This window comes from Perissodus microlepis, chromosome 17, assembly GCF_051167445.1.
Source record: "Perissodus microlepis isolate ML-2025 ecotype Zambia chromosome 17, ASM5116744v1, whole genome shotgun sequence".
In the NCBI taxonomy this organism is placed as follows: Eukaryota; Metazoa; Chordata; class Actinopteri; order Cichliformes; family Cichlidae; genus Perissodus; species Perissodus microlepis.
The window spans coordinates 2,154,110-2,167,028 of NC_140477.1; the positions used below are offsets into that span (position 1 = coordinate 2,154,110).

Consider the following 12,919-nt stretch of genomic DNA (forward strand, 5'->3'; position numbering starts at 1 on the left):
GCTATTCAAATGCACTCGATTAATTCATCATCAGTAATGTGATCACATCTTTTTTTTTAAAGAGAGATTATACAAACTTATATACATTGTATCATCTTATATGACATTAGATCTTTTCAAACATTTAAACTTTTCTTTTTAAACAAAAAACAAAGTAAAATATGAAAAACATCATACCTACACAAGAACAGAAAGTTAAGGAAAAACTAAGTAAATTAGAAAATAAATAAATAAAAATAAAATAGGGAAAGGGGGTGCTTAAATCCTATGTCTACATTAAATAAGAGTAAATCACAAATCTTTTCCATTTAGTCACTTTGTGGGTAAAATGCATTGTTCTAAATACTGAGAAGGTAAGATTTCAGATATTCCACAAAGGGTGTCCACTTGTGGGTACATTTTCAGAGCTACCCTTCACTGTGAGTGAGATCTTCTCCACCCTCAAAAATGTCCAGACAGTATTAAGCCATAGTGGTGCAAATGGAGGCGTAAGAGATTTCTAAAGAAGTAAAATACAGTCTAAGAAGAAGGGAACAGAAAACCAAGATATCAGTTTGCTGGGGAGATATATTAAGAGGGGTCATTGGAACTCCAAATATGCCAATTAGAGGATCTTCTTGGATCTGAATTCCAAAAACCTCTGAAAGTACAGAAAAGAAATCACTCCAAAATTAATGCAAACTTGGACAGAAGAAAAACACATGGCTTAGGTTGCAAGAGGAGGTCACATTGGTCTATAATTGAAGGATAGATTTTAGATAAATGGGATTTTGAAAAATGGACTGTGTTTATTACTTTACACTGCATAGAGTCCTCTAAAGCCTTTCTTTACACATGACTTCATACTGACAGAGTTCTGGTCTGATTTATGATCAAATGGTTGGTGCTCTGTATGTTTTCACTTACAAAGTGTCCGTGACTTCATCAGATCAATAGTAACGGACATAAAAGTCTCTGGATCAGGCTCTGATGAATGTTCCTTCTATCAGCTTCACCTATGAAAAACTGAAGATATTAAAAAAACTGGCGGTAATGACTCACATGGATGCTTTTTTATGGTCATAACAGGATCTTACAAAACCACCACGTTGCTCTGACAGCACATTAGAAAGAAGCAGCGTTCGTGAGAAGGATAAAGAAGACAAAGGTGCAGACTTGATGAGCCAGGGCCGCATGTCTGCCTCTGTTTAGTGTCGGGGACTTGATCTGTGACCCAGCACTTTGAGCTTATTCTGTATTTTTGAGTTTCTTATGTGAGGTTTAATTATAACTTTTTCTTATTTAGGGCGTAGCTGAGTTTCAGTTTAGCATTACTATCATCTGTCTCTTCGGTTTTGTGTCTTGTTTCTTGTCTAGTCTGTCATGTGTTTTATGTCTGTGCGTTCCATATTGTCAAGCTCGTGTTGTCATGTCTGTCTCTCCATATTTCCTGTTTTATTTTGAAAGTCTTGGTTTCTATCTTCAATGTGTTTAATTTTACTTTTCCCTGTGACATCATTATGCTCATTCGAATCAGCTGTGTCCCCATGTGTTTCCACTTCCCTTGGTCACCTCCTGTATGCATTCAGTCTGTGTGTTTTCATTCGTTCCTCGTCCGGTCGTCTGCTGTGTTCATGTCATATTTCCAGGTTTTTCTATGTATCCATGGCAGGTCTCCATGTTCATGTTTTAATCTTAGTTCACCCAATTTAGGTTATTGTTTAGTTTCGCCTTTGCCTTTTGTTTTGTAATGTTTTCCAGCCTTAAATGAACGTCTTTCTTCACGTGTCTCACTGTGACAGTTAAGGCTCCAAATGCCTTTTAAGAAAGGGTGAAAAGTGGCACAGGCCACAAACACATTGCTGCTTGTGATGTATCTTGGTCTCTATTATAGAAAAGTCAAAGCACTCACAGCTGGTCGGCCTGATTTTTAAAATTTACTCTCTCTTTGCTAAATGCAGCTTCTTAATTGCAGTAATTGCATTCATTTTCTTTAAAAAACAAAACAAAAAGTAGAAGGCTTGAGAATAAATGGCAACAACTTCAATATTAAAACCACAGAACTGCAAAGCTCATGAATAAGTATTTTATGACAGACTGTAATTACGCCTGCTCATAAGAGACCGGCGGCGTTTTCGGTTCACTATGGCTCTTTTGTTTAACGGGGGAAATTCTAATTGAGCTGAAGCAGACAGAGAAACCTCAGATGCAGCAGATCAGCGCTGTCGACCACACACAGATGCACACTCAGATGTTTGCAGCGGTGATTTCCAAACGGTGTGCCATGGCACAAAGGTTTGTCCAGCTGTGTTGCTGAAAATGTAAAACTGGCCGTGAGCTCGACATGTGCTTCTCATCAGCTTGACGTAGGATACTGTGTACCAAACCATCAGATTAAGCTCAGGCTTCACCCTAAATCCTTAATTGTGAGGTAATAACACAACATAGATGCATACTTTATAAAGGGAGAGGTCTACAAACACAGCTAGTTACGGCTAAGGTGGTCTTTGTGATATATGACTTCCCCCCAGCACAGACTGCCTAAATGCTGATGGTGATATATACGTAGCAAAAATCCACACAGTTAAATCTTCTGGCTTTTCTTCTTGTAGTGAATGAGACGTCAGCTGTGGAGCTTATTATGAAACGCTTTAGCACCACCGTACACACCATAGTTCTCTGGAAAAGAACAATTATACAGTGATCAGGCTTCACCGATGCAAAATAAACCACAAAACTCAGCTCTCGTGTTTCTGTCCATGCTCATATACTGACACTGACTAAACTTGCTCAGGTACAGCTCCACTATTATGCCATCAGCAACCTTTTACAAGCATGTAAAGACTCTATTTAAGGAAATTGAAATCTGGCAAGGTAGAAAAAATTTAAATAAAACAGGAAGACCATATTTTTGGCCACTCTGAGGTAAGTTAACAAGCTATAAACATAATACTGACATATTATCACTTTATAAAGTGGCTGTGGTGAGTTACTGTTCCTAATTACACATCCTGTAGATACAGAACATTTGGAGACTGGAAGTGTTTTGCACAGTACTGTGCAAAAGTCTTGAGCCAGCCCTCATTTCTTCATCTCTTGCTGAGAAATACAGTAGGTGCAGTGATTCATGGAAACACACGATACAGCAAATAAGGCAAAAGCAGAATTTGAAAGTCAGTATTTGGTGCAACCATTGTTATTTGTGAACCACATCTCTTAGGCAAGCTGTCTCGTTGTTTCTTTGGGCTGTCTTCAGGAATAGTTCTCCAGGATTCTCGAAGGACATCATCTTTGGATGTTGTTCCATCCACTGCCGTGTAACGTTCGGGCCTGGGCTCTGGGGAGGCTTCTTGACAGCCAAATCCAATGAGACCATTTCTGATTAGGCTTCAGTGAACAGTAGATGGATCAACTGAGCGGCCAGATTTATCTCTTGTGTCCTGTGCCAGGTCTTTGCTGGATTTCTTTCCTATTTCCTAAGGACATGATTTTGGATACTGTTCATCCATTGTAGGTGGTTTTGTTCAACTTCCCGGTGCAGACGATTTCACGCCCGTCGAGACTGTTCTGTGATGTTTTGTGTGTGAAAGATTCAACTAAGAAATTGGAACAAATGATGTGATTGTGCACCAGGCTGCTAGTAACAAAGTGCCTGAAGACACAATTTAAAATCGGTTCTTTGCTAAGTTGTCTGGTGATGACAGATTCGTTTCTTGAGTTAGGCATCGTTTTCATGCTTGGGTGATTCAGAGGTCAGCGTTAAGTGGCTTAACAAACAAAGTGGCCAAGCCCAAGGACTGAAATGAAAATTAGTGAAAAAACTCAAAGACCTTCAGGTCTGGAGAGTTTATTTACTTTACATTTACTTATTCTGATAACCTGATTATCTGTATTATAATAAATAGACCTCACTATACCCTAATTGTATGTATACTGTCTGCATCAGAGGGATGCAACATTAAATTTGATATGAAGCGCTGCACAAAACGTGGTTTATAAGAAAATCTCAGAGGAATTTGACCATTCTGTTCCACAAACTGAGGGTTTTGCTGCACGTCTAAGGTTACTGTTTTCCTGTTCTGGGTCAGACATATTTATCTGACCTGTCCCTAACTCTTACCATGTGTTCTGGGTCTGAGCAGCAAGTCATCTAACTTCATTTAGGAGAGCCGAGTCCTTGAGGATATCAGGTGATTTTGACAACAGCTGCCGCTGGCTGTCTTTTCTTGGTTGGGGGCTTTTAAAGGCTTCTTTCATTTTAGCTGCCCCCTTGCTGTAGCAGTGTTCTGACTACATTAGTTTTTTGGTCCAAACCACACTTTCAAACGCCCCACTACACAGTCCAAATGGATAGTTTCCAGCTGCTTGTTGCCAGCTATACCAGCTGCAGGCAGACATGTATGATGTTGTATATTGAGTATTTGCCATTCTGCATTTTTACTGCTTTATTACTCATAATAATAAGCCCAGCCTCTGCACTTTTACTGTTGCCCCTTTCATTGAGGCTGTCTTTAAAACAGCATAATCAGTTGATGTCTAGACTACATTATTGAGGAAATTACTTTTCTAAGGATTGTTTTAGCTAACAAATTCATCTGATTTCATTGTTTTGCATCATACACTCAGAGTCTGGAGGACTCATTTGGAACACGTTAGATTTACTTTCATGTAGCCCTGACGCCAAAGTTGAACATTCCCATGGTTTGCAATGGCATGATCTCATGTTGGCTGTGACTTCCAAGGCGGTGATTTATTATTCTTTAGTGTGTAAATTGTACACGGTACTACTGAGTGTTAGTACATTTTAGGTGTAACATCTGTAACATTTGTGGCCAGTGTGGACCAAGTGAGATATTACAAGAGCGATGCGCGTCTTCCAAAATGATCAAGGCTACCATATTGTCTGCAGTTGAACAGTTCTCTCAAACATGCACAGGAGTACATGTTTGAGACACGAGTGGTATAATTTAGCTTAATACGTGATTACATAGATCTGAATCCTTAAAACCAAACTGCTCGTGTGTTTAATTTGCAACAGTAACGTATTTCTAACTCGCAGGAGAGAAATAGCAGAAAAGGTGAGCTCACAGAGAATCATCAGTCAACTATGCAGTTCATGTCAGCACTGCATTTTTTAATAGCGGGGGGGTCACTTTCCCTAATCTCAGCCTCAGCTTTGATAAGCACTCTGTGTACCACCATTATGTGCACTACAAAGACAGAAAAAGACATTAACAGCTTTTCTTTTTAGCTGGTAAAGTGTCAGCTACACTATATGGACAAAAGTACTGGCCACACATTTTAATTTTTAAATTCAGGTGTCCTTGGGCCCACTGCCACAGGTGAACAAATCAAGTCTTCCCTCTTAGATATTTCACAATCAGGAAACGTTCAGGCACCGCAACAACTTGGACACAAGTACAGATAACTTGTTATTAATCTCTGTCTCTCTTCCACATCATGTCTTTATCCTGTCTTCCTTCTCTCACCCCAACCGGTCGCAGCAGATGGCCCCGCCCCTCCCTGAGCCTGGTTCTGCCGGAGGTTTCTTCCTGTTAAAAGGGAGTTTTTCCTTCCCACTGTCGCCAAAGTGCTGCTCATAGGGGGTCATATGATTGTTGGGTTTTTCTCTGTATCTACTATTGTAGAGTCTACCTTGCAATATAAAGCGCCTTGAGGCGACTGTTGTTGTGATTTGGCGCTGTATAAATAAAATTGATTTGAAGTGAAGTGACAGACCATGTAAAATTACAGAGTGTGCAGAGGCACATGGTGCACAGCTCTAAGCTTCCTCTGGGATTAATATCAGCACCATAACTGTGCACCAGGAGCTTCACGACACACTTTTCCCGAAGGTATAATGTGGATACCAGTATCCATATACAGTAACATGCAAAAGTCTTGAGCCACCTCATTTTTTAATGCTTTGCTTTCACGGAGCCATACGCTCTGCTAATTAAAGCTGTCTGGAGCAATAGTTCTTCAGGTTTTCTGAAGGTCTTTCTTTGGCTGCTTTTTTCAATCATTTTCATTCCTTGCACCTGGCTGTTCTCAGAGGAATATTTTTTGTGTTTGTTTAAGCCACTTACCACTGACCTATGAATTATTCAAACATACACAAGACACTTAACTCAGGGGATGAACCAGCAGCCTCGCACAAAAGACACAAATTTGTTTCCCATTTCTTTAGTTGAATCTACAAAAATATTAAAGATCACTCAGTTCGACAGCATAAAACAGTATTTTACATCAACATAGTGATTCTCAAAAGCTGTTAGCTGAAAACTTGACATGTTTGGGTGTGTTGCTGGGTCCTGAGAGATGCATCTGGGCCTCGAGCTCCTCCATGTACAGTCCACCAAGGCATCATCAGAAATGGTTTCAGTAAGGAGGTTAGCTTTTAAGAAGCTGCTCTTAATGAAGGGGAAAAAGGCGGAGATGTGCCAAGAACAAGGCAAGAACAAGAACTGGACTGAAAATCAATACTAAAGAAACATCGAAAGAGGCACAGCAGTGAGAGTCTTCAGCCATGGAGGCACGGTGGAGGCTCTGTCATGTTTGGCACTGCTTCATTCATGCTGTTGGGGATTCAGTCAAAGGGTTGCAGTGAGACTTTTAATGCAATACCATCTGGATAGCATCTGAGTGACAGCACCTTCATATTTCAGCATGACAATGATCCCAAAACCAGCATCAAAAACATACCTGGATAGAAAAGCAGTGGAACACGATCGGCCCCTGATCCGTCCTCCCCAGAGCCCAGATCGAAACATTACTGAAACAGTGTGGGATCATCATGACACAGAGCAGAACAAAAGGCAGCCAACAGCCAAAGAAGAGCTTTGTCCTTCAAGAAGCCTGGAGCACTTTTCCTAAAGTCTACTTGAAGAACTCCCAAGAAAGCTTTCCTAAGAGTGTTCAGGCTGTCTTTAAGAATAAACATGATCATACCAAATATTGACTTTAAAGCTTTCTAGACTTGTGCAAACTCTGTTTTTGCCTTATATGCTGTAATTCTACGTATGTTTGAACATTTCAGTAAAATGCTTATTTCTGATTTTACTGGAAAAATAAAAAGAAAAGGGATGCCTCAAGACTTTTACACAATATTGTACGTCTGGTCATGATAGTCACAAGCTAACCCGTCAACTTACTTAACAATGTAATTATACAGAAGTGCAAGCTCACACATTTTTCACTGTCCAGCACCGCTCCTTCCCAGATGATGATGACATGTGTGGAAAATCTTTTATATGAAATTGTTTCACCACTGCTTTCTGTTTCAGGTTCATGTCTTGACAGCCAGACACTTATCCAAAAAACACAAACAAGAGCAGAGCTACAAAAGGTCAAAGGGATACTGGCAGGAGCCCAGACAGTGATGTCAAAGAGTCTAGAAGGTCACAAGCACATTGAACCTCGGGTTGAGCCTCCAGTGGAGATTAGAAAACAAGTTTTTGAAACAAACCTCACACAGCAGAGAGAGAAAAATGTTTGACAAATACTTCACGAATGGGCCACTTACTACGCATGGGGTTATGTGGGCCAGTGGATCCTAGGGTCATCTAGATGTGACTGTTTTTTAAAAGGCAAGAAGATCCTTGAACCTTAGGATCTGTAAAGCTGTCGAACTTTTAAACATAAAGGATAAAGTGTGACGCGGTTTTCTGTAGCAGTCTTCGGGGATCAGCGTCCAAGATGAAAGAAGTCCCTGAGTGACAACTGGAAACCTTCCACTCGTGTGTCGTGAGTTGAACCAACTGAACTACGAGCACCTTGGGCCATGTCAGGAGGTGCAGCCCTAAAAGTTAATACCTATTTTAATACTCCACATCCATTAAAACATAAAACTCACAGACACAGTTTCAGTCTGCCACACTTTTCTCTCCTCCTCTATTTTCTCCCGAACCTCCACCTCTCTCTTTTGGCATTCCTGCCTAATAGCATCATTACTGACTCTGTCCAGCTAAACGCAGGCTGCGCGTAATCTCACACAGGCGGGGTAGTTCAGACAAAAAAAAAGCTACTCTGGAAGGAAGGAAACAAAGGGACGAGGGGTAGAAAAGGACGCGAACGCCAGCATGGAGGGCTCTGTGATAACGGCCTTTGATCTTGCAGAGAAGGCAGAAGCTATTCCATCACCTCCTCCCATCACTCCGCACTCCTTCGGTCGATCTCCTTCTAACTTAGATAACTTGGATGGAAATTTTTAGCAAGGAAGGCCAACAACTTACTGGAACCAACCCCGAGATCACGCAGCGGAAACACAAAGAAGAACGTGCAGAATAAAACAAGCAAAACTCCAAGAAACACGTCGGTGGTTTGTTCCATTTTCAAAACCTTCACGCTGATGTCACGCAGGCATGAGTCAGTAAAATCTGTCCATCTTTCATCCTTTCTCTGTTTGGACTTTAGCTTCCACAAACACATTCATTGTAGGGAGACAAAAGACATTACGGTGATTAATGATACTCTCTGCCTAACATAGATCTTTTTAAGCCTTTATCATATATTTTCAGAGTAGATCAAAGAACCCTAAGTCACAATAGCAACCCTACTCTAGCTCATCTATCTTTAAAATAGAAAAAGCGTTAGGTTTAGGTGTTAACTATCAGTTTTAAGGATAACGGTGTTTCATCCATACTCGATGAAAGTGTAATCATTTTCACTATACCCTCAGTCCTACTGGAAGTGTGTCGACACCATCAAAACCAGCAACAATGCAAGATAGGACTGGTAGAGCATTACCGCAGATCATAGACGTCACTGACCGCAAAGGGTTTGCAAAAACATATTAAACCCGATTATGCTGTTGTGTACATTTTTGCAAGTTTATTTTAAGTCCTCTAAAGTGGAAGACGGTGCTACCCCCAAACGCCTTAGACACCCTCCATTAAGCTGGAGTGTGCTCTCTGACTTTCCTGGGCACGTTAGGAACCAGGTGCTGGGTTTGGATCCATCTTAACCTTGGACGGTTAAACATTAACACGAGCAAGCGTCAGACACTCACAAACACATCCTCTCACAGCGAGGTAGCTACATGGACGTGTGTGTATGTAAGGATGCCAACAGGGCCATGCAGACAGATAAGTGTCTACCATTTTATTTCCTGTGATTGTCATGCAATGTTTGTTTCTTTAATTGCACAAACTGCCATTAGTCTTGGGCTAGAGGCCACGTTTCGTAGCTCGGGAAGAACGGAAGCGTCGTGAAATGAGTTTAATTGTCTGTAAACTCTCAAATAAATGTTCCAGAAGTGCAGCGAGTCTGTTTGCAACACACCTTTGTCTTCTCTGCATGAGCCTGAAGTCCTTATTGACAGATTGATCGTCAGACTGCAGCCAGAGAAGCGAGATGTTCGTGTTTGTAGCTGTCCAGGACTCTTCTGTACAGCCACTTCTCTCATTAAGCGAATGCCCATTTCAAGAGTAATGACATAGTGTATTGTTAAGAACACAGACAGACTTTAGCGGTAAACACACAGCCCTTGCACTGTGGTAAAATGACTTGTGAAGGATCCTGTGCCTTTCTTTCTTTCTCTGCCTGCAGGATGGAGGAAAGGGGGGAGGCTTCCTGACTGATCTTCCCACACAGGCCTGACCCCAATATCCAGGCATCCTCCTGACTCTTTTGCTTCACACACGTTCAGGCAAGCACGCACAGACACAAAGATTGCAAACACACTCTCTTGTTTACAGTGTCGGATTGCAGTGTAAATAAAAAGGGAAGCTCTGATTTAAAAGCAGCCAAGTCAAACAGGAGGGACTGCGTTATCGCACCATGTTGGATGCAAAGCAGAGAAAATGGATCCGCTGCACAATGAAGCAAACCCTTAATAAAACAAAACCGACTCTCTCCGAGGAGCCGGGATTTTGTTGGAAAAGGACAAAAAGTGGGAGAGAGACGGGGTCAGAACATTTGGCAAAATGCTCAGCTACCCCTGCTTGCAGTGCGCTGCAGTAATCATTCCTCTATTCCCCCGGGGGTGTCGGAGAACACATCCTGACATCCTCGTAAACACTTTAATAAGCAGACAAATGTCACAAACACAGAGAGGAGTCAACGCTGGAGCGCTCAATCGAGCTGTTGTGTTTCACTACCAAACGATAATCTTATAATCACTTCTCAATGAAGTCAACATTTCCTCTAAATTAAGCCCTTCAGTTACACAAACAGGTTAAAACCGCAGCATTCTTTCACTACTGTCTCTCTGTCCAAGAGCATCGCTAATCACCTAAGATTTACTTTCCCCACAGAGGCACGCACTAATGAATTCATCATTTGTAAGATTTGTGTATACTGTGCATTTTTCCTCCTTGAATATAATTATTATTCTAGGCACAGAGCAGATTGAAACAATGATTGAAGAAATGTGCTTCATGAGAATTTGTGACATGCTGAAACTGAAAAGAGAAAAAAACATCTGGAATAGGAATCTGTGTCTTCACCTCACAGATCACCTCCGTCTATTCATCTCTTTCTTTCCATCCTTCAGATCCTGGAATGTTTGTTGCTCCGAGTGCATTTAGAAAAAATGTAGGTACTCTACATACGACATTAAAATATGAAAGCATTGTGTTTCATGCACTTTGTGAAGTAATATTCACGAAGCACACTTTGCAGAATGCTAGATATGGAAACTAAACATTAAATGCATGCAACAGCATGTCTTCATCCTGTCTTCCTTCTCTCACCACAACCAGTCGCAGCAGATGGCCCCGCCCCTCCCTGAGCCTGGTTCTGTCGGAGGTTTCTTCCTGTTAAAAGGGAGTTTTTCCTTCCCGCTGTCGCCAAAGTGCTTGCTCACAGGGGATCATGTGATTGTTGGGTTTTTCTCTGTGTGTAGGGTCTACCTTACAATATAAAGCGCCTTGAGGCGACTGTTGCTGTGATTTGACGCTGTATAAATAAAGTTGAATTGAATTGTGTTACACTTAAATGCTGGTGAAAAGTAACCACCTTGTTTTGAATGAAATAATCACGAAAGGGGCTTCCACTCGCTGGGCCCACGTCCTCATTTTAGGTTTGACAGCGTTCTAGTAGGTAAAGGTGATGCTCGGACATGAATTGAGCTGCGGTTTGGGGACTGGTGACGGCTCCCTGGCAGATCACCGTGCACTAAATAGAAGTGAAGAAGTTAAAGAATTGAGAACAAGGAAGGAGGGAGGGTGGGGCACGTAAACGAGAATGAACTGCTTGCAGAACTGAGGGAACCTCTATAGATGACAACCGTAAGGAGCGTGTTTGGAGGCGTGGTCCCGCTCCTGAAATTCCGATACATAATCTCCAATTAAAGAGACAAAGGTGAGTCAACATTACCACCCAAATATTCAAACCCTAAATGATGACTTTAATCTGCAGTTGTTCAATAAGACTAATAAGACTGATGTCCTCAGTCTCACATTACTCTTCACAAGGACTCCGTTCTTGTCAGATGTGTGTGTTGAATATTTGGAAATGTTTTATCTTGTACGACTCCCCCCCCCCCTGCACCTCTGAAGACTAATACTAGCCAGGGATTGACTGCCCAATAAAATGCAGCCTAGGCATTACTTTTCAGAATGAGAGAGCACCCAAGAGTGATGATAATCATCAAGCTGCTCTGCAAACCTAAAGCCACACAGTAACCCTGGCGGAATGCTAATGATACAGTGACCGCCAGGCTGAACATCTGTGCGAGATGAAATGCCCCAGAAGTGCCTCCCGTGGAGGTGTGAGGAGGTTTAGGCAGTCAGAGGGCGGCTTGTGAGCAAACTATCACATTTGTCACACCTCTGTCTGCTTTTGTTTAGACTGCAAAGAATAAGCACCAAATCATCACATTTAAAGAGAAGAAAAACAAGAAAACAGAAGCAGAATTGACCTAATCAAACCATCTCTTTGTCTCTTATTACGTTACCTGGGTCGTGAAAGGGCACCAGGGCAAAGTTATACAAAGGTCTCTTCGGTCTGCTCAGGGATGTCTCTAAAATCTTGGATGCGCCCTCTATCACTTGGACCAAGTCGTCGTACATGGAGCCGGTCACATCAAAGACGAACGCCAGGGTGGATGCGCCCTCCGGGATGTCCTCCTTTACGGCCCCCGTGTTTGCTTCTTGCCCTGCGGCCAGCGCCACTGAGAGGACGAGCGGAAGCCACATCAGTGATCCAGGAGTCTTCTCTGTCATTGTTTCACGATATTTTGTTTTCGCCATTGGGAAACTCAGAGTGAGTCTCGAGATAGAGGCAGAGACATCTGGCTCTCACAAAAAAGTTTTGAAAACGTATAAGAGTTGATCAAGTTCCCAGCATCAGCGAAAGAAACACGGGAATCTCCCGGTGCGGTTTTCGAGCGCCTACTTTTTATTTATTTTTTGGTTCTCCTGCAGTCTGTTGTTTCCTCTCAAAGCTCAAGCTTAACTTCTGTTCCCAGCAGCTGTGGCAGCCCCTGTTCCCTCAGATCTGCAGAGTCAGAACCCCTGTTCGCTCTGTCATACAAAGACCACCTCTCAGCTGGCCAGAAAGTCTCCAAGGCGCAGACTACTTCCCATGCACAATAGCAGCGCTATGATTGGACAAGATGTTTTGGGTGAGTTCCTTTACTTCAGCAACGACACAAAAGTACCACAGTACGATTATTTCTTAAAAGCTGTCGTTATAATTCATTTTTGACAGATTTTTTTTTTAAATACTGGTGTAAGCTTTGACGCCGAGGCATGAACTGGACATGCCTGGGACGCTCACCTAAAGTGAAACGAGCTAAAATAAATGAAGGTCTGCAGTATTGGGGATTTGGAGCACTCTACCGCCATCTAGCGACTGCAACTTGGCTTTTACACAAATTTTGTGTAAACCCAGTTGTGTTAAAGGTTTTTAATAAAAGGCCCATTTTATTTAAAAAAAAAAAAAATAGTAATAATAAAAAAAGTTTTTATTGTGACATTAATGGCAGAAAAATGAC

At 41.8% G+C, this 12,919-nt stretch overlaps 1 protein-coding gene across 2 annotated transcripts in view; it reads right to left on the reverse strand.

Moving 5' to 3' along the window:
* The window catches only part of hmcn1 (hemicentin 1), an 88,162-nt gene extending 75,502 nt beyond the window's left edge, over nucleotides 1–12,660 (reverse strand). Inside the window, exon 1 of one of the 2 annotated variants that reach the window (XM_084909625.1) lies at nucleotides 11,879–12,660. In XM_084909625.1, coding sequence (XP_084765751.1) covers nucleotides 11,879–12,173 — 295 coding nt within the window. In that variant the 5' untranslated portion in view covers nucleotides 12,174–12,660. The remainder of the gene's footprint in view (nucleotides 1–11,878) is intronic. The other variant, XM_084909626.1, reaches the window with a different exon arrangement.
* Nucleotides 12,661–12,919: the final 259 nt, after the last annotated feature.